The 21,574-nt window shown below is 44.6% G+C and overlaps 3 protein-coding genes across 5 annotated transcripts; 1 reads left to right on the forward strand and 2 right to left on the reverse strand.

Annotated features, from left to right (window-relative positions):
* Window positions 1–34: 34 nt before the first annotated feature.
* On the reverse strand, window positions 35–5,135 carry AKAP14 (A-kinase anchoring protein 14). 3 transcript variants are annotated; one of them, XR_012656417.1, is made up of 6 exons: window positions 5,029–5,135; window positions 4,351–4,468; window positions 4,169–4,260; window positions 1,873–2,102; window positions 1,054–1,106; window positions 35–205 (listed from the first exon to the last, which is right to left on the reverse strand). XR_012656417.1 is itself a non-coding variant. In XM_032767085.2 (6 exons), exons 2-6 carry the CDS (start codon window positions 4,463–4,465, stop codon window positions 121–123), a joined length of 525 nt encoding a protein of 174 aa, XP_032622976.1. In that variant the 5' UTR covers window positions 4,466–4,468; window positions 5,029–5,135; the 3' UTR covers window positions 35–120. The 3 variants fall into 3 exon arrangements, 2 of the variants coding, with proteins under 2 accessions (XP_032622976.1, XP_032622975.1); XM_032767085.2 differs by having other exon boundaries at window positions 1,873–2,052; XM_032767084.2 differs by having other exon boundaries at window positions 1,873–2,055.
* A 6,374-nt stretch (window positions 5,136–11,509) lies between these two features.
* LOC116817185 (putative defense protein 3) lies at window positions 11,510–18,684 on the forward strand. The gene is made up of 5 exons (XM_032767049.2): window positions 11,510–11,770; window positions 13,932–14,044; window positions 15,024–15,139; window positions 15,788–15,852; window positions 18,478–18,684. The coding sequence occupies exons 1-5, from the start codon at window positions 11,563–11,565 to the stop codon at window positions 18,555–18,557; spliced, it is 582 nt and encodes a 193-aa protein (XP_032622940.1). The 5' UTR covers window positions 11,510–11,562; the 3' UTR covers window positions 18,558–18,684.
* A 960-nt stretch (window positions 18,685–19,644) lies between these two features.
* On the reverse strand, window positions 19,645–21,496 carry NDUFA1 (NADH:ubiquinone oxidoreductase subunit A1). The gene is made up of 3 exons (XM_032767052.2): window positions 21,323–21,496; window positions 20,874–20,963; window positions 19,645–19,795 (listed from the first exon to the last, which is right to left on the reverse strand). Exons 1-3 carry the CDS (start codon window positions 21,422–21,424, stop codon window positions 19,775–19,777), a joined length of 213 nt encoding a protein of 70 aa, XP_032622943.1. The 5' UTR covers window positions 21,425–21,496; the 3' UTR covers window positions 19,645–19,774.
* Window positions 21,497–21,574: the final 78 nt, after the last annotated feature.

The raw sequence follows: 21,574 nt of genomic DNA on the forward strand, positions 1-21,574 counted from the left end.
TTCAGAAGAGCTAGTAAAAGAAAGACAAAACAAAAAAGCCTATTGCAGTTTATTTCCATACAACGCCAACAGCTTGAGGGTGCATGTTTGAATTGGATTTAATCTGATGCAAATGTTTATTTAGAAAGTTATGCTGTCCATGAGAATCCTCTTGTTTTCAATGATGTCTTTGAGCCACTTTTCTCTAAACCGACACTGTCCTGGTCTAGAAAAAAAAACAGAACAAACAGTTTAAGAACAAAGATAGCAGTCATCTGGGAATCAGTGCAGTCCTTTGAAGTGGGCAAGCCTATCCCTTGGAAGAATGAGGCTTTACAGGTCTGTGTAAATCCATCACTAATTAGTAGGCAGGAAACAGACACCCATGGAACATGGCCATGCTGGGATAAGGAACTATTCTAGCTCAATGTGGTTCAAGTGCTGTTTTTTTTTCTTTGCTTGGTTGGATTTTAGTGTGGTTTCCCTGAGTCGCATGGATAGGAGTTTAAGAACTCGGCTGTAGCCAGATCACTTTCCTGCCTCTGTTGTAGCACTGTCCGAGAACTCGCTTGGGATATAAAAAGATAAATTTACGTAGATCTTGTTCAAATGCTGGTGGAGCTAGGGTTGGGCTCCCAGTTTGTATAAGGCTGTGAATTGTTACTTGCATTTCACATACACATCACGGATTAGACTCTTAGCCCTGCTTCGCCCGTATTGTGCCACGAAGGCCGGAAACAGCCTGGAACTCCCCCTGGGGAGTAGCCCCAGCATTTACAGAGCCACCATAGTTGACTTATGTCACAACCACTCAGCCCTGGTGGGGGGTATGGCCAAAGCACAATATCCTCAGCTGGTGTAAGTTAGAGCAGCCACTAGCAGGGCAGGGCCAGACAGTGTCAACCTGCTGGAACCAACTCCCTGACAGGCCCCACCCCACCATAGCTGAGTGTATCTGTACTCATTTTGAATATAGCTGGACATACCTGAAATTAACCATGTTTTATGCACAGTTGCTAGGGCCCCTCTAAACTGGTTTGTTGCTTAAAAAAAAAAATCCAGAACAAAATATACCTGTGAATGAGTCTATTTGACTCCAAAATGAAGAATACCTCAACCGGCAAGGTCTGCAATAGATGAAAGTGGGGCTAGAGATCAGACATTTACTAGAGTACAGGTAAAATAGGCATTTTTACCCATCACAATTCTCTCTTTAAATAGGTTGCATGGCTAGAACAATGTAATCTGTTATCTTATTCTAAGTCAGAGCAGAAGGTACTCGTTTACACACAATTCTAAGTCTCCCTCAAGCCAGGCAGCTCGACTTTACCCAGTTGCACAACAGAGTGGGTGATCTACTGGACAAACCACAGAATTGCAACTGAGTGAATAAGTAAAAACCATCATAGAAAGTCAGATGGTTCAGTGCAAACATCGTTTATTTTGACATTTAGTTTTGTGATAGTTCTTCATAGTATTACAGCACATTGGCAAACGCTGTAAAATGCATGAAAGACTGCATGCTACTGAGGTCCTAAGGTTACATTTTAGCAGCAAAGGGGAGGGAAGGCCAAAGAACTATACATTTTAGTGAGAGTCTCAGGTTGTAGTATTCATATCTCAGGTCCCTTCCTGGAATATTTGTCTCCACACACTACAGGATGTTTTCTCATTTTTCAGAGAGACAGACTCAAAACAGAATCTTGACAGGAATCAAGTACTGATCAAAGCACTTGTGCAGGTATGAACTTCACTTGGACAAATTTTGACCCCACATCTTACATACAGTATTATAATAATTTAATCTACCACTGTCTCATTCCACAGGGTAAGCAAAGTGAGACTTTTTCAAAGGGAAAAATGAGATGGTTGAATAATATTTTGAATACGTACAGGTGGTTTAATTTTGGAGATCTCGATGATGAAATAAATGCATGCTGTTGCTCGTGGAATGGGCTTCCTACATGTTGGGATGCTCCAGCGAACCCGGTAATGGTACCTCCTGCTGTACTTCAGTTCTTCTTCCTGGAGGTAGTCTGACCAGTGAAGCCAGCTTTCATGAAACTCCCACGTCTGCTGAACATACACCACACTATAAGACTTCCACTCTCTAGTACAGACGACTTAAGGGAAGTGGGAAAAAAAGAGATTGAGTTGCTCTTGTTTAACTCTGCCACGCAAATCAAGATTATGGGGACATGGTAAAAAGGGAATGCTACTTTTAAACACTGCCTAATCAGAATCACCTCAAGGACTTACTTCTGCAGCATATTACTGGGGCAAATAGTTTTAACAAGATTCCTAGAAGATTCAACGTACACAGAGCAGCATTTGCAATAACAGAAGGCAAGTTAAAGGTAGCTGGGTTATTCTAATGCTTTTAAGAAAAAGCTTGATTGTAGAGTTCAGAAGGATTTTTCTTCATTCAATAGTGCATACAGTAGTTGACTAGAGCAACAAGAAGTCCGGTGGCACCTTAAAGACTAACAGATTTATTTGGGCATAAGCTTTTGGATTTTTACCCACAATTCCTTGTTTTTGTGGATACAGACTAACATGGATACCCCCAGTACAGGGGGAGACAACCTATGGCATGCGTGCCGAAGGTGGTACACGAGCTGATTTTCAGTGGCACTCACACTGCCCAGGTCCTGGCCACCAATCTGAGGGTGGTCTGCATTTTAATTTAATTTTAAATTAAACTTCTTAAACATTTTAAAAATTTTACAATTTTAACTAAAAATAGTTTAGTTATATATTATAGACTTATAGAAAGAGACCTTCTAAAAACATTAAAATATATTACTGGCACGCGAAACCTTACATTAGAGTGACTAAATGAAGACTCAGCATAGCACCTCTGACAAGTTGCCAATCCCTGATCTAGTAGTTGACTAGGTGCACTTCTAATTTGTGCCACTTTTCATATACAAAGCACCTTAAAAACCATAAACATCATGTGATGCAAGGTAATATTTTCCCTGTTTTGCAGATGGGGACATGAATACACACAGCTTTAGGTCCAAGTTTTCAAACTGTGTGTCTAATTTTGGATGCCTCAGGTTTAGTGGGGGCAGTGTTAGATACCAAAAGCCTGGTTTTTCAGAGTTGCTGAACTCCCTCGGCTCCAGAGGGATGCAATGAGAACTGCAGGTGCTCAGTGTTTCTGAAAGTCAGACCCAAGCGGTCTCAAAATTTGGGTGCCTAAAATTTAGAGGTTCTTACAAGTACTGGCGCTAAGTAACTTGTCCCAGGCCACAAGAAATCAGCATTAGAGATGGGATTTAAACAGGTCACTGCTGGAGGCAAGCAGTCCACTAGACCAGAGGAAACAGTGCTGTCTTCTGCTTTGGCATTTCCTGTATTCATATGCCCTTAGGACCTCAGCTGTACTTTAAGCTCTACTTGGGTTCTTGGATTTTTCATGTAATATTTGTGTAAAGCTGTCTAACGAAGGTGACAGTTAAAAAGAAGCTATTAGATAGTCTAAACTGAGGCCTTCAGAAAGGTTTAGGTGCCTAACTCCCATTGATTTCAAATAAATATCTGAGGTGCTGGGCCTAAGGTGCCAAAGACAATCTCACTGCATGGACATATTTCAGTTTCATCCCAAGGCCATTAGGACACTGAGTTTGCAGATGGGAACAATAAGGAAACGGAGAACACCCAAGCATGTGAGGAGAGAGGGCCTTCCGACCAATTGGAAAGCCACCCCAGGGTGCCACTGGGTAGTTAAAGGGCCTGCTGAGGAAGCAAATTGGGGGCAGGACATGTAAGTGAAGTTTGGAAGATAGTGAGAAGGGTTTCAGAAGCACACAAGGAGTATTTGGAGCTATCAGGGAACAGAACCAAGCTCCAGAAAATGTCCAAGCACCTTTCTGCATGACTCAAGTGACATCTCAGTGGGTGTTTGGCTGCCATCATTGAGAGTTAGGTGGAGAAGTTCAACCCCCCACCCCCACCCCTGCCCCCTACACACACACACACTTAAGGGGCACTGTAAAGGTAGACTGCTCTACTAACACATCTGGACACAGGGTGCTGGCCCTCCGTTTGGAAAGCAGATTGTAAGTACTACCAGCAATAAATAATGGATCACAACTTCGCTCTTCAACGTCAGAGGGAGCAGGCCATGTTGGCTCAGTGCGTTTACAGCTATACTGAATGAAAGACTGGCTCTGTAACTTACTGACATGTATTCCTCAATTTGCTGCTGTCCTCTCTCCACTGTAAAGTCCTTGCATGAGGTCCACTGAATGTTTTGGATGATGTACTCAGCTTCTGCAAACAGACAACATGCTGCTTAAGCAGCCTGATGGGGCTCTGATACATTAAAGGACTTTGAATGCAGGCATCTCTGTATTTCAATACCTCTCTTTTTTTCTTGCAAATCTCGCAGATACTCTTTTGCATCCCTGATTACATCCTCAATTAAAATGTGCGCTTTTTCCTTGATGGCACCATCATCTCCCACATCCATTATCATCAGCTTTAGAGATAGAAATTGACAAGTTCACTAAGAGAAAGTCAATACATGAAACTTGGGTAAAGCTTGGCTTTCTCACCTAATCTACCCACAACAGACCTTCAGCTGATCTGGAAAGAGATAGCAAAACAGCAGCTGCTTTAATTGGTCAATTCCCTTATAGCCCCTAGGGTGACCAGATGTCCTGATTTTTATAGGGACAGTCCCAATTTTTGGGTCTTTTTCTTATATAGGTTCCTATTACCCCCCACCCCCTTCCCAATTTTTCACACTTGCTGCCTGGTCACCCTAATAGCCCCTGACCTCTCATTTCCTGTATATACCCACACCAAAGTCTAGTCGTAAAATATCTCCCTGCCAATATTAGAAGGTAGCCAGGTAGGTTTACTGCATTGGACTGAGCTCTTTACTGCAGTAATATGCAGAGGGAAGTTCAGGGATTTAGCTGGCACGTCCCACTGACAAGAGTGGTGATATTCCTGGGGCATCAGGTCAGAGCCTCAGATGTGGCACTGAACTCTTCAGGTCCAAGGGGGAGACAATGGAACTGCTCTCATGCCTACCTGTCTGAATGCACTTTACAGGTTTTTTCCTTAGTGCTGGGATCTGCTCTATCCCCTGTAGCCTGCAGATTCCCAGGGTTCATTAAGCAGCTGGCTCTCTGGGTTCCTTAAAAGAGTGTTTGCACACAGCCATCACCCAGGCAACACTGGTGCCAGCCAATAGAAAAACAGAGTCTATGTACAGGCATTCCATTGTGTTTTAAAGCAAGAAAAATAATTGCTTAAAGTTTAGCCATTCAGCACCGGCATCATGGCTGTGCAGATATTGACAGTGGCAAGAGGGTCCCTGCTCTGCTCCCACTGAGTGGGATCAGGCCCTTAGACTGGAGGTCCATGGAGCAAACTCTGTCTTACCCCCACTTGGAATCTATGGGAGCTACAGGTTCTCAGCACTCTGAAGATCAGCCTCTTGGACCCAGATCCTCAAAGGCATTTAGGCATTAAAATCAATAAGATTTGGTGCCCGAATATCTTGGTGGATCTGGCTCTTGATGTCTAAACTAGTGTTGCCAACGTGCTAGTTCCTTGTCAATGATGCAGTTTGTCTGGGGCTGGAGCCAATGATGACACGAGAAGCTGCAGCCCTCTCACAAATTTCAGCTCTCCTGTCCCCTCCACCTGGGGAAAACCCTCTTTGATTGGCTGCCTTCTCCACTTGCCCTCCTGGAAGAGGGAGCAGGTGGAGCCCAGCAGTACCATGTGGCTCTAATCCCTCCTCTCCTGTGAAAAATGGGTCAGTCTGCTTCCCCCCTCCATCCCAGAGATACCAGGTGTGGGAAGGGGGTAACAGGAATGAAGAACCCCTGGGGGAACAGCAGTGAGGCTGGGGGTCAGTGTTGACTTGGAGTTGAGGGAGCAGAATTGCTTGCTGGGGAGTGTGGGGCTGGAGAAAGCCAGAGTTCACTAATTAGAATTGTGGGGTTGGGGAGAAGCTGGAAGTTCCGTCAATCAATTAGGCAGCAAGCAGAGCTCCTGCAGCGAGGGTGAGACTCACCTCATTCACTACGTCTGGGAGAGTTGGCCATGCTAATTGGTACATGTGCCTGGGAAAGGAAAAGGGTTCAACATCAAAAGAGAAGCTAAAATCCACAATAGATTTGTAAAAAAAAACAAAAAAAAAACAACTCATGATTCTGAGGGGGGGACTGACTCAGATTTTGTAACTCTTGGGGTTGGCAGCAACGAAGTGGGCACCCAAATTAGAGGCCACTTCTGAAAACGTGACCCTAACCCCTTTGTGTATCTCGGCCCCAGCTCCTCTGAGGATAACAACAATACCTGTTGCACAGGATGTTGCAGGGTGTATAGATTGATGTTTGTGACACCAGATGTTATGGAAAGGCTGTTGTTATTACGATTAAACATGCCAGAGGCACAGAGAAAGCAGGGTGCCCCTAAAGCAGTGTGGGAGTAGGCAGGGATGTGAGAAGACAGGAAGAATAGCTCAGCAACGGAAGAATGTGGAAACCTAGAGACCATGCCCTGTAGATTGCATAGTCCACGAGCCAGTCCAGCAGGTACACTAGAGACTGTTCCTTGTAGTTGTGAGTAAGAAGTAAGAGGGACCCACCGGTGCTTAGCTTGCTTCTGGGAGACAAGAAAATTAAATAAAAGCTAAATACCAGAGAACAGTCAATGAAACCCTGTTTTGAGCATTAGCACTGTCTGCCTCTGTGTTCTTAAATGGTGTCTTGCCTCCTGCCCCTCATTCAGTCACACAGGGCTGTGCCCAATACTTTGCACTAATCCCTGTTTCTTTGTGTAGATTGTTCAGGAATGTAACAGCCCCATCTGTGGTCTTTAGTAGGAAATTGGATTTAAGGGTCCCAGCTGAACTGCAGAACTTGATCCATTCTAACAGACTAGTAGTTCTACTAAGGCTGCAAAAATTAGACCTGTAATTCCCCCACGAGCAGTAGCAACAGCAGAAGCTGTAGCATAAACAAGAGGCCCATTGAAGTTAAGCAGCTTTACCATGACATCGTCTAATTCGCTTTAGAGCTCCTTGTATTAAAAGGCAAGATGGATGACCCTGACTTCTCAAAGCTTGATGCTAGGTAGCCTTCTGGAGGAGGCCAAAGACCCTGAACCAAGATTCAGGCCAGACCCCAGCCAGTGAAGCTTGAGTGCATAGTGATTTTTTCTGAGTCACCAATGAAGAGAATTCCAGCCTCTTCAAAACACTGGGCAGGGGGACTGCCAGAGCAGTGACTCCTTCACAGAAAGAGGTAGAGAGATTCTGAAAAGACAAGTGTTGGGAGCAAGAAAGAGGGAAGCAGGAACAAATGGAACTAAGTGGAAGGTGCTGTGTTGACACATGCTGCAGAACTGCCCAAGAGCTGCAGGGATAGATCACACCAGAACCAAAGAGGGGGATAGGGCTTGTGATGGACAACCCAGAAAAACTTACTGTCTGTCTGGCAAGAGGCAGACCTTGTCCACCCTGCTCTCCAGACATATGCTGTAGTATATCCATGGTAATCATCAGAGAGGGAATATCTTCCAGTTCTCCATCAAGTCATGCTCCATAAGGTGAGAAGAGTCCTGTCAGTGGATTTTCATTATAAAGAGCCCCACCAGGACCAAGTGAGAATATTGCCCATGGATAGCATTGCCACCTGTCCTGCTATTCCCATGATCATCCTTTTTATTTTATTTTATGTTATTTTTTTAGAGGTAGCTGTCTGTTCTGGAAAATCTGTACAAGTGCTCAGTACACCCTGCCAGCTCTCAGGTTTATGGGCTCAGGATAATCCCAGAAGTCCCTCCTACCCCTGCATTTTTTTTTTAACTTCAGAGGTGGCAACCTTATCCATGGAATGTGGCTGGGTTCCCCCATGTGAACAGTTACTGAGCTGCTGTGTTGGACCCAGCCTTTGGATCCCACATGCTTCATGGGTCTGGGCAGAGTCTGGGCACTAGTTCCAAATCTGCCCTCTCAGGTAGGCTCTGTTGATCTGGGGAAGCTGCCTGTCCAATTTATGAATGATGTGAGATTATGACCTCTCTGTATGTGTCTTTACCAAGCTGCAAACTCCCATTTTAAACATGCAACAGTTGGCCATCTCTGTCTCCCACTTGAATTAGAATTCCAAAGGTGGCTGGCAAAAGAGGATTGTTAACTTCAATGCTTGACCATTGAAATGTAATAGCTCTAGACCAAAGACTGGCTCCCAGCCAGGAGATCTAGTTTGTTGGAGAGAAGTTGCCTAACAATGAAATCCTGGTAGGACTCTGTGGTCACCTGTTAAGGCTGACCAGGGAGTTACCTCTGAAGGGGCTGGAAGAATATAAAGGGCCAAAGCTGCTGTTTGCGTGCAGTCATTCTCTTTCCAGCCTTCTTTCTCCTATTTAAGGTAAGGGAAGCTTCTGTAGGTGCTGGGTGAGGTAGAGGGAACCCTGCCAACCTGAACACAGATGGTTCTCCAAGGAGTCCCAAGGGAAGGCTGAACTACAGTGAGGGGAAGAGCATGTAGGTTTTTATTATTTTTGTGTGGCTCTGTATATATCTCTTGTGATTAAGTCAAGAGCAACTGCAGTGTAGAGCCCTGTGCAAAGTGACTGTGTGTGTAACCCAGAAATCTTGCACCTTCAGTGGGCTTCTGGGAGATGGTGTGTTTAAATTACTGAGGTATCGAGGGGGTCAGCGATGGAGGTGGGGGCATGAGGCAGATGGGCTGAGGGTCTCCATTTCTATGAAGGGGTAACTGTAAGAGTTGGTGCCCAGGAAATGTGCTACAGCCAACTGAGCTGCCGGCCCCCCACCCCCGGGAAGCTGACAACAGCAGGGGTTTCAAAAGGCTTGAATTAATCTCTCAGAAATCTCGTGAGTGGCCAACGGAGGGCGCTGGATCAGGTCTGTGATAGGGAACTAAAAGGAGCTTTGCAAGCACTCGGGGGCAGACCACTACCTGAGTGGAAGTGTCTCTCTCCCAGTGCAAAGCAGAGCAGCACCAATGTGCTGGGTGCAAGGGAACCGGGTGACAGGCATGGTCCAAGCAGAGAAATTCACCCTGTTATCTATTTCTTTTCACTCCATCTCCTAGCATCTAAAGTCCCAGTGCCTGTGGTGGGGGTTGGAGGGAAGTCTATGGGTCCCAAACACTGGCATGTTGATTTTCTGGAAGACTAAGGGTGATCGGACCCAAAATGGCCCTCTCCAGCCTTTCACCAGCTGCACAGTTTAGCTGGGATGGCGAGGAGCTTCACATCAGCAGCAGCAGGGGACTTGGCATCCTTTCTTTCTCTCCCTTGTGCCCTCTTACTCAGTTTTCTCTCCCTGATCTTCACACACACAGTCCCTTTTTTCATCATCTGTCCTATCTCCTCCCTTTCCACTCCCCCTCAAGTGTTGTAACTGACCGGCTTGTGACAGGATCTTTGGGTTTTGTGTTTAATTGATTCCCAAGCTGTCTCCATCTTTCAAAAGATAGGCTGAGGCAGGAAGCGTGATGAGTTGGTCATGGACTGAAAAAGAAGCCACAGGACCTGAGTTACCCTCCATGTCAGCTAACCTAGAACACCGTGTCCTAGCTACCGCTCAGGGTGTCCTTAGAAAAGTATTGGGGTCTCAGTGCTTAGCAACACAAACAATATTTTAAAACACAGAAAAGAGATGGGTCCAATCAGAGCCCCTCCAAATGTGGGAAATGCAGATCTAAATGTTGGGTCTAATTTGGGCCAAAGTTCTCTTTAATACTGCAGTGGATCAGGGGAGTTCCATTTACTTCAGTACGTGTACTTTTATTTCATTTTTGTTAAAAAGCTGCATGAAACCGAATTTTGAAGCAGTTATATTACCAAGCCATCAGTTAGATGAAATAGAGTCATTATAATATCAGAGGGCAAGGCAGCTTCCCAGCATGCATATGTTAACCATAAAATACCTGATTTTCAGAAGTGCTAAGCACCCTTAGCTACCGTTGACTTCAGTGGGGTCTTGAAGTGTTAGCATTTCAGAAAATCTGGCCCTTCCCTTCAGGAAGAATGTATCTAGGGAGGGCCTGATTCTTCTCTCACGCTGGCTCCACCCCCAGTGTGAGCAGAGTAGATCGAATCTTCTGTTATTTAATGGCTTTTGTTTCCTGTTTTGCATTCTTGATGCCCCACAAAAGGGTCAGGGCTGTTTTTCTCTTTCCTTCCCTGCTTGCCTCTGCCTACAACAAACTCCCTTCCCTTTTTGTGGCTCTTTAATCGCTCCTCTCTTAGCCTTGTGAAGGCTGCTGTAAATTTCTCACCAGCAATGTGAACAAATGCCCATTTGTTCTTGTCACAGTACAGAGAGCACCTGGCCAGCCTTGGCATTTGCCATATAAGCAGAGGCTTTGAAGGGAAAGTTGATAAGCTCTTTAATCTTTCTTAGGATAATGTTCAGGAATTCTGACTCCCACATCTTCAGCAGCTCCCTTGCATTTTTCTAGTACTAACTCCTATTTGGCTGGAAAGCAATTTTGTTTCGGTAAGTGAGTCTAACCAGAGTAATAGCAATTCAGTGAAAAATGTCACTTCTAAAGGTGTAGATTGTGATCAGTGAATTTGTAGGTAATTTCACTGTGATTATGTAAAGAGAAAGTCATGGACCCTTCAGATCTCCAGGCCACGGGTTCATTCTGGCATCACTTACTCATGAAAGATTAATGCCAAAAAGCGAGCTGTTAGGACACAGAATGTAGGGAATGGATGCTCAGGGGATTGATAATGAGGATATAGAGTCTTTAATCCCTAGAACAGATTTGTTTACAGTCCAGGCTGGTAGTGGCCAAAAATTACTACAATCTGATAGCTGCTCAGTGACATTTTACAGAAAAATACCTAAGAAGTGGAGGAGCGACATGGGGGTTAGTCGGAGAGCCCAGCAGTCCTGAATGCATGAATGGGGAGTGGGTAGGGCGGACAAAGGCAGCAGAGATGGATGGGTTATGTTTTTTATTTGCTTTCCTACAGAGCAGCAGAACTAATAGGGGAACTGTCCTCCTTTCCCAACTAATGCTAACTATATAGAGAGGGGCCAACTGTGTGAAACTTGGATTCAGGAGCTCAGATCTAGAAGTTTGGTTCAGACCCATCTCCAGCAAAAAGCAGGAAGCTCACCTTGTTATTTATCCCTACAGCATCATGAGTCTTGGTCTTTACACAACACTTGAAGGACCAGGCTCCTGCCCTGAGCTGCTTACAGTATAACTCAGACCAATAGAAAACCAGGAACAACCTCAGCACAGGGAGGGTTGGAGACCCATTGGCAACGCAATTAACATAGGGAAGCAGGAGGAAGAAGTGGGTTGTAAGGAGGGAAATGAAAGCAAAATACCCTTTGTTATTCTGAAAGATCCCTTATGCAGATAGCTAATAGCTAGAAACCACTGAACACAGCCCTCATTCAGAGGCCCTGTGCGCAAAAAGCATTCAAAACCCAAGCTAGAAAATTAATTGGTTGAGGGTAAGTGACTTAGCAGAGCCCTGCTCGTCTTTCCTCTGTCTCAGTCAGAGAGGATTTATTGTTGATTCAAAGGAGAGGCAACCTCTTCTCCGCTAGTCATGGCTCACTGGAGTCCTTCACTTCTCCTTGGCTACATCATCTTTTGGAGCATTATTTCTCTCTGTGTTGCTTTTCCAACAGGAGCCCCAGCATCAGCCTGTGAGAATATGATGCCTGTGCATACGGGGGTCCAGCCCCAGGCAAGTCCAGCCCCCTATGAGATCCAGGTGGATGCATCTTCCTTCGTGAACAGGCAGCCGATTAATGGTAATTAAGTTCCAACTTCTTAACTGGATGGGTAAGATTCACTTAAAATCCATGATTTCTTCATAGCTGTTTGCATTTGGCATGCTTTCTGTGTAAACGGATCAGTATTATTAGTGAGCGTCTCTTTTTCACCATGTTTTCTCCCTAAAATGTGTTTAGTAAACTTCTGTTTAGTTAAATGAATTAAAACAACTGAGAGCAGATCAGCAGGAAAGGATCAGGAGAAACAAACTGAGAGCTACATAGAGATGAGAAGCTGACATTACAAATACTATGCAAGTTATTTTAAAGTCTGCCAGATCTATATGCCAAGCAAATAATTATGATATGGCTGCATTCTGTTAAGTGACGCTGATAATCTAGGGATGAATCAGACAAAGGTTTGCCCCTCATAGGATGAATCCAGCATTTGGCAGGATTGGGCCAATGCCAGGAAATCAGTGGGTGATTTTAACAGGCACCAGATGCTAAGGGAATTTTTCACTGGTGCAGAGCTATCACCGATAGTTCAGTGATTTGTTTCTGTACCAAGGAAGGCTGGAAGCAGAAATTAACATCTGCTAGCTCTTTGGTGACCCACGTGAGGTGAGTTGGTGGTCAGATGTGTAACTGAGGCTAGAGAAGAGATGTGACTTTCCTACGTCCCATAGTCAGTGTCAGAGTTGAGTATGAAAGCTGGGAGGCCTGACTCCCTGTTCTGTATACTAGTAACAAGACCATCCTTCCCCCTGTTGACTCATGCCTGGTTACTTGCTTAGCATATGGTGTGGTGTCTTCTTTATTTCCTTTCAGTCTCAATATGTCTCTGATGTCTTTCTTCTTCACCTCTCTCTATGGCTACCATCTGACCCTCTCTCCCCTCCTTTTCCAAGGGCTCAGACTCCCTCTCTTCACTTCTCTCCCAGTCCATTCCTCTTCTGGTTCTTTGTAACCCTTGATCCTAGAACATAAGAATGGCCATATTGGGTCAGGCCAATAGTCCACCTAAGCCAGTATGTGGCTAGTGCCAGATGTGTCAGAGGACATGAACAGAACAGGACAATTTTGAATGATACATCCAGTTTCATTCAGTCCCAGCTTCTAGTAGTCAGAGGTTTAGGGACACCCAAAGCATGCAATAGCGTCCCTGACCATCTTGGGTAATAGCCATTGATAGACCTATCCTGCAGGAATTTATCTAATTCTTTTCTGAACCCAGTTATACTTTCAGCCTTCACAATATTCCCAGGCAACGAGTGACACAGGTTGACTGTGTGTTGTGTGAAGAAATACTTGTCTTGGTTTGTTTTAAATCTGCTGCTTGTTAATTTCACGGCATGACCCCTGGGTCTTGTGTCATGTGAAGGGGTAAATAACACTTCTCAATTCACTTTCTCCACACCAGTCATGATTTTATAGATCTCTATCGTATCCCCCCAGTTCTCCTTTGTCGTCTCTTTTCTAAGCTGAACAGTCCCAGTCCTTTAAGTTGCTCCTCATCTGGAAGCTGTTCCATACCTTGAATGATTTTCATGGCCTTTCTCTGCACTGTTTCCAATTCTAATGTATCTTTTCTTGAGGAGTGACTATCACTGCCTGATGTATTCAGGTCCTGTCTCCTTGTACACCCTGGCTGCCTCCTGGAGGTGGAATGTGCTGCTGTTCAAGGCCAGGAAAGGAGGAGGAAGCCTTAGGTGCCTGCTCAGAAGCCCCAGGAGCAGCATTTAGGAGCTGCAAGAACAAGCTAAAGAGGAAAACTTGCTCCTTGTCCCTAATCCTGTTTATAATCTCAATGGGAGCTGCACCCAGCTACCCAAGGGCAGAATTTTATCTACAGCCTTTTTCTCAGTTGGTCTCTGTGGTACTTATATTGCCCCAGTTTGCAGACCCCTTTGAGACAGGGAGCTACTATCATCCTGTTTCGCAGATGAGGAAATCAAGGCACGGATAGACTAAGTGACCAGCCCAGGGTGCCACAAGAAGTCAGTGGCAAAGAAGGAATTGAGCCAGTGTCTCCTAAGTCCCAGGCTGGCACACTAATCATTGGGCTATTTTTGCAGACACAGCTGATGTGCAAAGATATCTGGTGTATCTTTGGAGTTATTAATGGTACTGATCGTTTGAGAAGCCAGCCCCAGCTATGTGTGATTAACATGTGCTAGATGCATATACTATCTTCCAGTTCAGGTTGTAGGGCCGGGATACAGAGGTCTGTTGCTGGAAGCTCGCACCTTTGGCTCCACTGCTGCCCTTGGCACTTGGCAGAATCCTGCCAATAACACTAAGCTCCTACAGGTAAGCTGGGAGCTTCTCATTTCTATCCTTATGGGGCATCGTGGCTTAATAAATACTGTGAAATTAAATGTAGCGAGTGAAACAACAGCAAAAGCAGCTGGGAAACAAGAGACACAATGAGCTGTCCTGGGATCTCAGTGGTGGAGCAGCCAAGCTGGATGCCCAGGAAAGCAGCATGCTTTGCCTCCCTCTCCCACATACACACTGTGAGTTGTAGACTACACACAGATGTAATGCAACCTGAGTAACCAATAACTCTCCCAGTGCTCGCTGCAGCTGAGTGCAACCAAGGACCTTCAGCCAATACAACCCAGCTGTGCTGCCATGGCTTGGAAGGGCACCAAAGGGGTTCCCTCTATGTAGCGGGGCAGAATCCACAGGTTTGCAGGGCTTGGATTTCCTTCTCCGCTGCTCTCTGTTCATATCACAGCTCTCTGGATACCTCAGAATGGGGGATGGAGGGGCCAGTGCTTGAGTCCTGTGACTTCAGTGGAGCTGGAGCAGGGTGGGAGCATTTGGATTGATCAGGGCATGTTGCATGGGATGTCTATTACCCAGGCTTTGGGTGAGGAGAGGGGGATGTTATCGTTGCTAAGGAAACGGGATTTTTTTTGTTTGTTTACAAATTGATTGTACATGCACCTAGTGCAGTGGTTCCCAACCTTTTTCTGTTGTAACTCACCTCACCTGTAATGCAATCTGTCCCGTGGGGCTGGAAGCAGGAGCCACAGCCAGGAGTCAAAGCCATGGCCTCGGCAGGGGGCAGTGCTGGGACCGGAGCTGGGGGCAGAATGGGGCTGGGTGGTGTTCCCTCCCCACCCCCAATGGGGGCTGGTCCCAGGGCCCACTGCACACCCCTCCCCAATGTTCCCTCTGTATCACCCCAGGGGAGCGCTCTCCACAGTTTGGGGATATGTGTGACAGGTACGCTTTTCATTGTAACTAAACAATGCATGGATTGATATTCTTTTCTTTGCAGTGCTCTGGAAACCCGAAAGGTGCGATTACGCATTCTAACACCAAGTTCAAAACAAGCCTGACCACTTATACCTGGCTGCCTCCAACCTCTGGTTGCCCTGCCGTTATTACATTCATGTAAGCAACTTCATGAGAGAGTTCCCTTTTCAATGAAATCCCCTCCCCCCACCAGGGACATCTCAAACATGTTTTCTTCTCTTTTCTCTACCTATACATTAATACAGTCAGAAAAGGTTCAGTTGTTTAATATAGGGCAGGATTTTCAAAAGCACCTGAATGATTCCAGAGCATAAGCCCCATTGACTTTCAGGGTCTTGTGCTCCTAAGCCACTTATGGGTGAAATTTTCAGATGCACCTAATACATTAGGGGCTCAATCAGCAGCAGGGTCTCCCCAGACATGTGAAAGCTGCACATAACTAATGAGCGCTGATTCACACTATTAGGATGACAAATGATATTAAAGCAGAAGAATGTTGCTCTACTGCAGGAATAGTATTTTGATCCTTTCTGGGAGGAGAAGGATCTTCAGTTGGGAAGCCATCTGAAATACAGCCGCTGCTCACTTTTCTGTGTGCGAGAAAGGGTGGATTCACTTTTCCATAAGGTTAGGCTTACATTACCATTTGCTAACAAATTTATGAGCAAAGCAGCAATGCCATCACAGAAGGGCTACAACGGGTCACTGGCATATCCTTGTAGGGTGGGAGGGGGAATTCTTCCCATTTTATAACGCCGTTACACTGCTCCTTTTCCTTTTGAACAGGGCAGCGGTAGCACAGTCTCGTGAAATTTATTGGCTTGGTGTCAAATCCAAAGTGATCTGGAGAGGTGAGTAATTAGTGAATTTATCATTCCAATGGAAGGCAGCAGATTGTGTAGCTAACTGCCATTAATGCAAATAGCAGTTAAAGATGCACCAAGAGAAAAGCCACTGCTGTATGAGAAATGCAGAGTGCTAGTCTGCGTGCAGTCTGCTTTGAAATTATTTTTCTTCACCATACAAGTGATCAATTTAGTTCACTAAGCTGGAATTCACATGGGTAGCTCTTAGTTTCTCCTCCTAACTCATTCATTCCAGCCCCCTAATAATCTTTGTTGCTCTTCTCTGAGCTCCTTCCAGTCTGACAATGTATTTCTGCTAACACGGTGCACAGAACTAAATGAAGTATACCAGATCTCCTATGAAGCTATGACTCATGTTATGGAGTAAACTGTCAGCCACTGCTACTAAGCTAATGGGAGAAGAAGAAGAAAAAAATAGACTAGTTACTCTAAGAGCTGACTCTCTCCTCCATCTGGAAAGGGGTAGAAGAGTAACTTGCACCAACAGGAATTTGTGTATGCAAATATCCAAGTCATCAGAAGGGTAAAGAGCTGGTTTTATTTCTGGTTCTGCTAGGGAATAAGTATCTTCCTCTCAACTTAGCTAATCAGAAAACCTTTAGCTACGTTGAGGGCCAAATGATGCATACCAGTGTAACCCTACTGTAAAGGTTGCCATGCATGCTGTTGCACAGCCTATGAAAGAGATAGTGGCTCATTTTTTTTCCAGTGTTAACTATATGAAGACTTAATATCTGCAGTTGCTCAAATCTGGGTCTCAGGGTGCACTTGTGGAAGCTCAGGGTTCAGCCACCTGGGCTGAAGCCCCAAGCCCTGGCAAGCACCTCCCATGGGGCTGAGGCCCTGAACCCTGGCAGGTGTGCCTTGGCTCTTGAACTTCTGAAGATTGTTGTATGTGGCTCAGAAGCTCAGTAAATCTGGCCACCCCAGCATATAGCATGCTAGTCTCAAAACCTGTTCAGTAATACAGCCTAGCAGTACTGATCCAAACTATGCAGGAACAAATGTCTGCTAAAGGTGCTCCAATGCTGTTAATTACATGACTACTTATGACACATGAGAGGCAGGGAGTGGAAGTCAGGCCTCCTAAATTCTGTTGTTGACTCAGCATATGATCATGGATAATGAATGTAAACTGTACCTCAGTTTCACCACCAGTAAAACAAGGATTGGCAATGCCCCCCTCACAGAGATACTGGCGTTTAATTCCTTAACCTTTGTAATGTGCTTGGAGTTATTGAGTAAATAATAAAAGGAAGTAAGATACTGTCACCTCCTCCTCAATGCAAAAACAAAAGCTCATTTTATATCTGCTTGCTCATATGGAAGAACAATTTAAAGGCCATTATTTTAATGGTCACAGCAGCTTGCTTAAGGATCATTGTTGCAGGGCTTTAGTGTGCCGTTAAGTGTTGTTCTTGTCTTAAGTCATTAGTACTGTTTCGCTTAAGTATCTGCCCCTGCATGCAGATGCTTGGGTGATGGTGGTAGCCTGCAATATACAGGAGGTTACACTAGATGATCTAAGGGTCCCTGCAAGTCTTAAATGCTGATTGTATAGGGAAATTGCATAAGAGTTTGAGGGACAGTATGAGGTCTCATTTTAAATAGAAAAGACAAGTTCTGAAACCACAAATCATACTTAATTCAAATGCTTAGAGTGAAGGGGATTTGGAACTATCCCCCTGAGTTAGCTAAGCATCAAGCCTAGGTAATTCACCAGAAAAGCACTATCTAGTTGAAGTTCTTTGACACAAATTTTATATTAAGTGTGTGTCATCCAGAAATCAGCTCTCTTTACTGGTATTCATTTATTCTGTAGCTGCTTGGTTTAACAGCAAGAACACTTTTGAAATGTAGTTAATCTGTTCTCGTCTGACTCATGGAAAGACTTCCCTGAGACAGGAGCATTATATTTTAAAACCAACATAATAAATGATAGGATTGGCTCTATCAGTCAGAAAGATATTCAAAAGCAAGACACAAAATGTCTCTAGTTAGCAGCAAGGACACAAGGCAACTGTACACCCTTTGAAAACCTGCAACTACACAGAACAGACAAGGAGTGAGGAAGGAGAGGGAGCAAGTCATTGTATATGGTTGTCAGATTAATAATCCGGTTATTAATGCTTCAACACATCAGGGTAGCAGTATACAATGGCTAGAGCAGGAAACTAGGCACTTGTCTCACTGTGCTCCATTTTGCAACTGATTTACTGTGGGAGCTGGGGCATGTCATACAACCTCTGTGTTATTTTTTCCATCTAGTCTAGGTACAATGCATACATATCAATCGTTGTATAAAACATGCCATAAATACAAAGTAGTTCAAAAAGTTTTAGAAGTTAATTAATGCCCTGTTCATCGCTTCCACAATCAACTGTGCTTAGACTTTGTTAATCCATAGATGTTGGTTGTCTGAAAAACGACAGTGATTACTAGGTACTGCTACTGATTGTGAACAGGAAATGAACAAGTGGCAACCACTCATTGCTTAACCCTGTTTTAACTACAGGGAAAAAAGGGGGGGAAAACAGAGGACCACGCTAGTATCAATGTTGCCTCACCTGTGTAATGAAAAGATAATTCATTTTGTTTTCCAAACTACAGATTCTAAAGCTACATGTGGTGCTGAGAAGTTTACATGGACAGTTGTTATTGTGACAATGATGTCTTTCCACGTAATATAAGTAGCCAGGCAAAAGCAGGAAGTATTGGAGTTTGAGGATCTATATAATAGCTAAGGAACAAATACAGACTCTGTATACAATCACTGCATTTGCTTCTGCCATGAAGTGGATGCTGGACGCCTAAGGCCTTTGTCTACAGATGTTATACTGTTTTTAAACTACATCAATATAGTTTAAGTAATACAACCCTCTGGTGCATAATTATACTGGTACAGCTAACTCCCTACAGGCACGTTATACAAGTATAATAATGTTCTCTCTCTGGGTATTACCCTCTCACCCCTAACCAATGCCATTTTAATATTACATGATCTGTATGTACACTAGGACTAAGGTTAAAGTTGAGTAGTACAAAGCCATAGTGAAATCTCAGAGCAGCTAGAACTGATCTGAGAAACAAAATGAACGCCATGACTTCAACTGCATTCTAAATTAGAACTTATATAAGATCAAACACCTTTGATTTGTACAAGGAATGGTACATATCAGGATCTCTCTACAATATCTATAGACCTTTTCACTATACATCAATAGTACAAAACATCTTTCAGAATTAACAGACAATGGCAGTGTATTCACTAATGGTACATTAATCGTAGTGGTACACTCCAAAAGTAATTTCTTAAAGAAATGACCGGCTTCTTAAGAAATGACTTTATTACTGCTATTGTTTGCAACCTCTCTTTTCTGAGAAGGGTATCCTACAATTGATGTGACAGCAGAAATTGATGCTTTTAACAGCTTTGCAAATGAAGAAATTAAGGCTCAGCATTACTCATTGCATGTCAATTTCATGAGGGGGGACACAACCTCAATAAATGGTTATTTTTGCTATTTACAGCAGCTTAGTAATCTCTTAGTGTATCTGCAGATAGTTATGCAGGTATATAAATAAAATAGATTTAACTCTCCCTCAGACGCCACTAAATTTTGTTGCATGTTTCTTAGCTGGAAGCACATCTATGCTTTTAGGATAATTACCTATCTCTGTTGTGTATTCCTTTTTGTACGTTTGACTACAGAATGTTTATGGCTGGCTGTATTATTTTCAATATACACCTTGTAAAGTTTATACCAATAAAACAAGTGCAGAAACCTACTTTATTTTCCAGGTTTATGTGCAACGTATAACACATTGCATCAAATATACATGCATGTTTACTGGAGCTAAACTGCTTTGTACAAGAACTAGGACTCTTCACTCAATGAGTTGCTTCTTAGTCAACATTCTCCAATCCCTGAAAAATAAAAAGTGAAACACACTTAACTATCCATACAGAATTTACACCAATCTCACAGCTCTGTTTAAGTTAGCATCTTCCAAAAAGCATGCAATATTTTTAAAAAATGGGGGGAAAGAATTACTAAAGCACCATTAAGGGTGGGGTGGTTGCACTAGGAAAACTGTAGTGATAGCATCACAGAAGTTACAAAGGGAAGAGACCCAATTCATCAAGGCTACCTTGTGCAAATTATACCATCCCTATGTATTATGACTAAAGATGATCTGAAAAGGTTTTTCAAAGGAATGTTCTTTACATTAGACATTTAAGTCTTGTCTGCTCAGGAACACTCTATGCTAACTGCAGAATCAGTGAAATTACATCATTTTAGTGTAGAGTGAAAAGTTGGGCAATTCAGAGGGAAAAGAATTTTGTCACTGTTTAAAATTTGTGTTTGTTAACACTTTTCTCACTTTAATGACTAAATAGGCTTGGAGGAAGGACATAACAAATTAAACATTCCAACCTCTTCTACTAATGTGACAGCTCATAATACATATGCTTAGAAACATCCCAGAGACCCCTAGAAAAAACAGACCAGGCCATTTCTAATAAAATATTACAGACTTTCCTTGTATTTTATAAAGCAACAAATACAGGCACTTAAAAAAGCCCTTTGCATGTCACCTTTAAGTACTAGCAGTAGCAAGGCTTCATTGAAGATATCAAGTGAGAATGAAAAGACACTAATGCTAAAAGAGTCAGGCTTGGGGTTTGCAAAGAAGATTGCATCCAGATTTGAACCAATCAAAGCAAGCCAGTCGATTGATTAGATGTAAGACAACGCATTAAAAATAAGCACTTGTTGTCTGCACCAGTTAGCAGGCTAAGTTCTACCCTCAGTTACAGTAACAGAGAGCAGAGCCCAGCCAAGGGTCTAACTCAGCTCAAACAACAGCTAGTGCTCAATGCAGAGGGCTACAACTGTCCTTTTCAACTCCTGGCTGGTTGACTTTTGAGGCGTTTGGATTTTGCAGAGTCCAGCTGCCTTGTATTTATAGCTCTGCTCCGCTCTACGCCGGAAGGAATTTACCTTGGACCGATAATATTCATTAACCCCCGACAGTCGCCTGTCTCTTTCCATCAGGTACCACTGGTAGGGTTGGCGAGCGACTCTCTTTTCCTGCACACAGAGAGCAAGGTGTCACCACGCTGGGAGAACGGGGCTTGGACACGGGGCGGAGAGGGGAGCAGGAGGGCGCCGCCTGGCCTGGACAGCGAGCCTGGGCTCAGACAAGGCCTCAAGTGGTTCCCGGGGCGGGAGAAAGGGAGCGGCTCATTCAGCACAAGCACGGGGCAAGGGGTCCGTCCTGTCACCCCGCCTCCCCCCCGGCGCCCGCTATTCTCCCCCCCCGCGTCACTCGCCATATCCCGCCCCAGGTCCCCTCCCCCGAGTCACCCGTCACATCTCCGCCTCCCCCCCCGCTTTCCGTCCGGAGCCGGCCCAGCCCCCAGCCCCGCCTGGCTCCGGCCCGGCCTGACCTTGCCCCCGTTCAGGTATCTGTGGATGTGGATGAGGGACACGCCGGGGATGGTCAGGCACAGGCCCATGATGGCCGCGCCGGGCAGAATCTCGTACCACATCCCGCCGCCACCGACCGCTACGCTAGACAGAGCCGACCCGAGGCCGGCAAACGCGCACGCGCAAACAGCACCAATTCGCATGCGCATTAGCCCCGCCTCGGGACTACCGACAGGGCACCGCCTACCCATCATGCATCACGACGGCGCTCC

The sequence above is a fragment of the Chelonoidis abingdonii genome, chromosome 8, assembly GCF_003597395.2.
Source record: "Chelonoidis abingdonii isolate Lonesome George chromosome 8, CheloAbing_2.0, whole genome shotgun sequence".
In the NCBI taxonomy this organism is placed as follows: domain Eukaryota; kingdom Metazoa; phylum Chordata; order Testudines; family Testudinidae; genus Chelonoidis; species Chelonoidis abingdonii.

Coding starts and splice junctions, on each gene's coding strand:
- AKAP14 (XM_032767084.2), bottom strand. CDS start 4,465: ATGATAATGGATGTGGGAGATGATGGTGCCATCAAGGAAAAAGCGCAC. Junction 2,056..4,168: donor AAATTGAGGAATACATGTCA/GTAAGTTACAGA, acceptor GTGTATGTTCAG/CAGACGTGGGAGTTTCATGA. Junction 1,107..1,872: donor TCTCCAAAATTAAACCACCT/GTACGTATTCAA, acceptor CATCTATTGCAG/ACCTTGCCGGTTGAGGTATT.
- LOC116817185 (XM_032767049.2), top strand. CDS start 11,563: ATGGCTCACTGGAGTCCTTCACTTCTCCTTGGCTACATCATCTTTTGG. Junction 14,045..15,023: donor ATAACACTAAGCTCCTACAG/GTAAGCTGGGAG, acceptor TTTTCTTTGCAG/TGCTCTGGAAACCCGAAAGG. Junction 15,140..15,787: donor CCTGCCGTTATTACATTCAT/GTAAGCAACTTC, acceptor CCTTTTGAACAG/GGCAGCGGTAGCACAGTCTC.
- NDUFA1 (XM_032767052.2), bottom strand. CDS start 21,424: ATGTGGTACGAGATTCTGCCCGGCGCGGCCATCATGGGCCTGTGCCTG. Junction 20,964..21,322: donor GATACCTGAACGGGGGCAAG/GTCAGGCCGGGC, acceptor CTCTGTGTGCAG/GAAAAGAGAGTCGCTCGCCA. Junction 19,796..20,873: donor ATGAATATTATCGGTCCAAG/GTAAATTCCTTC, acceptor TTTATTTTTCAG/GGATTGGAGAATGTTGACTA.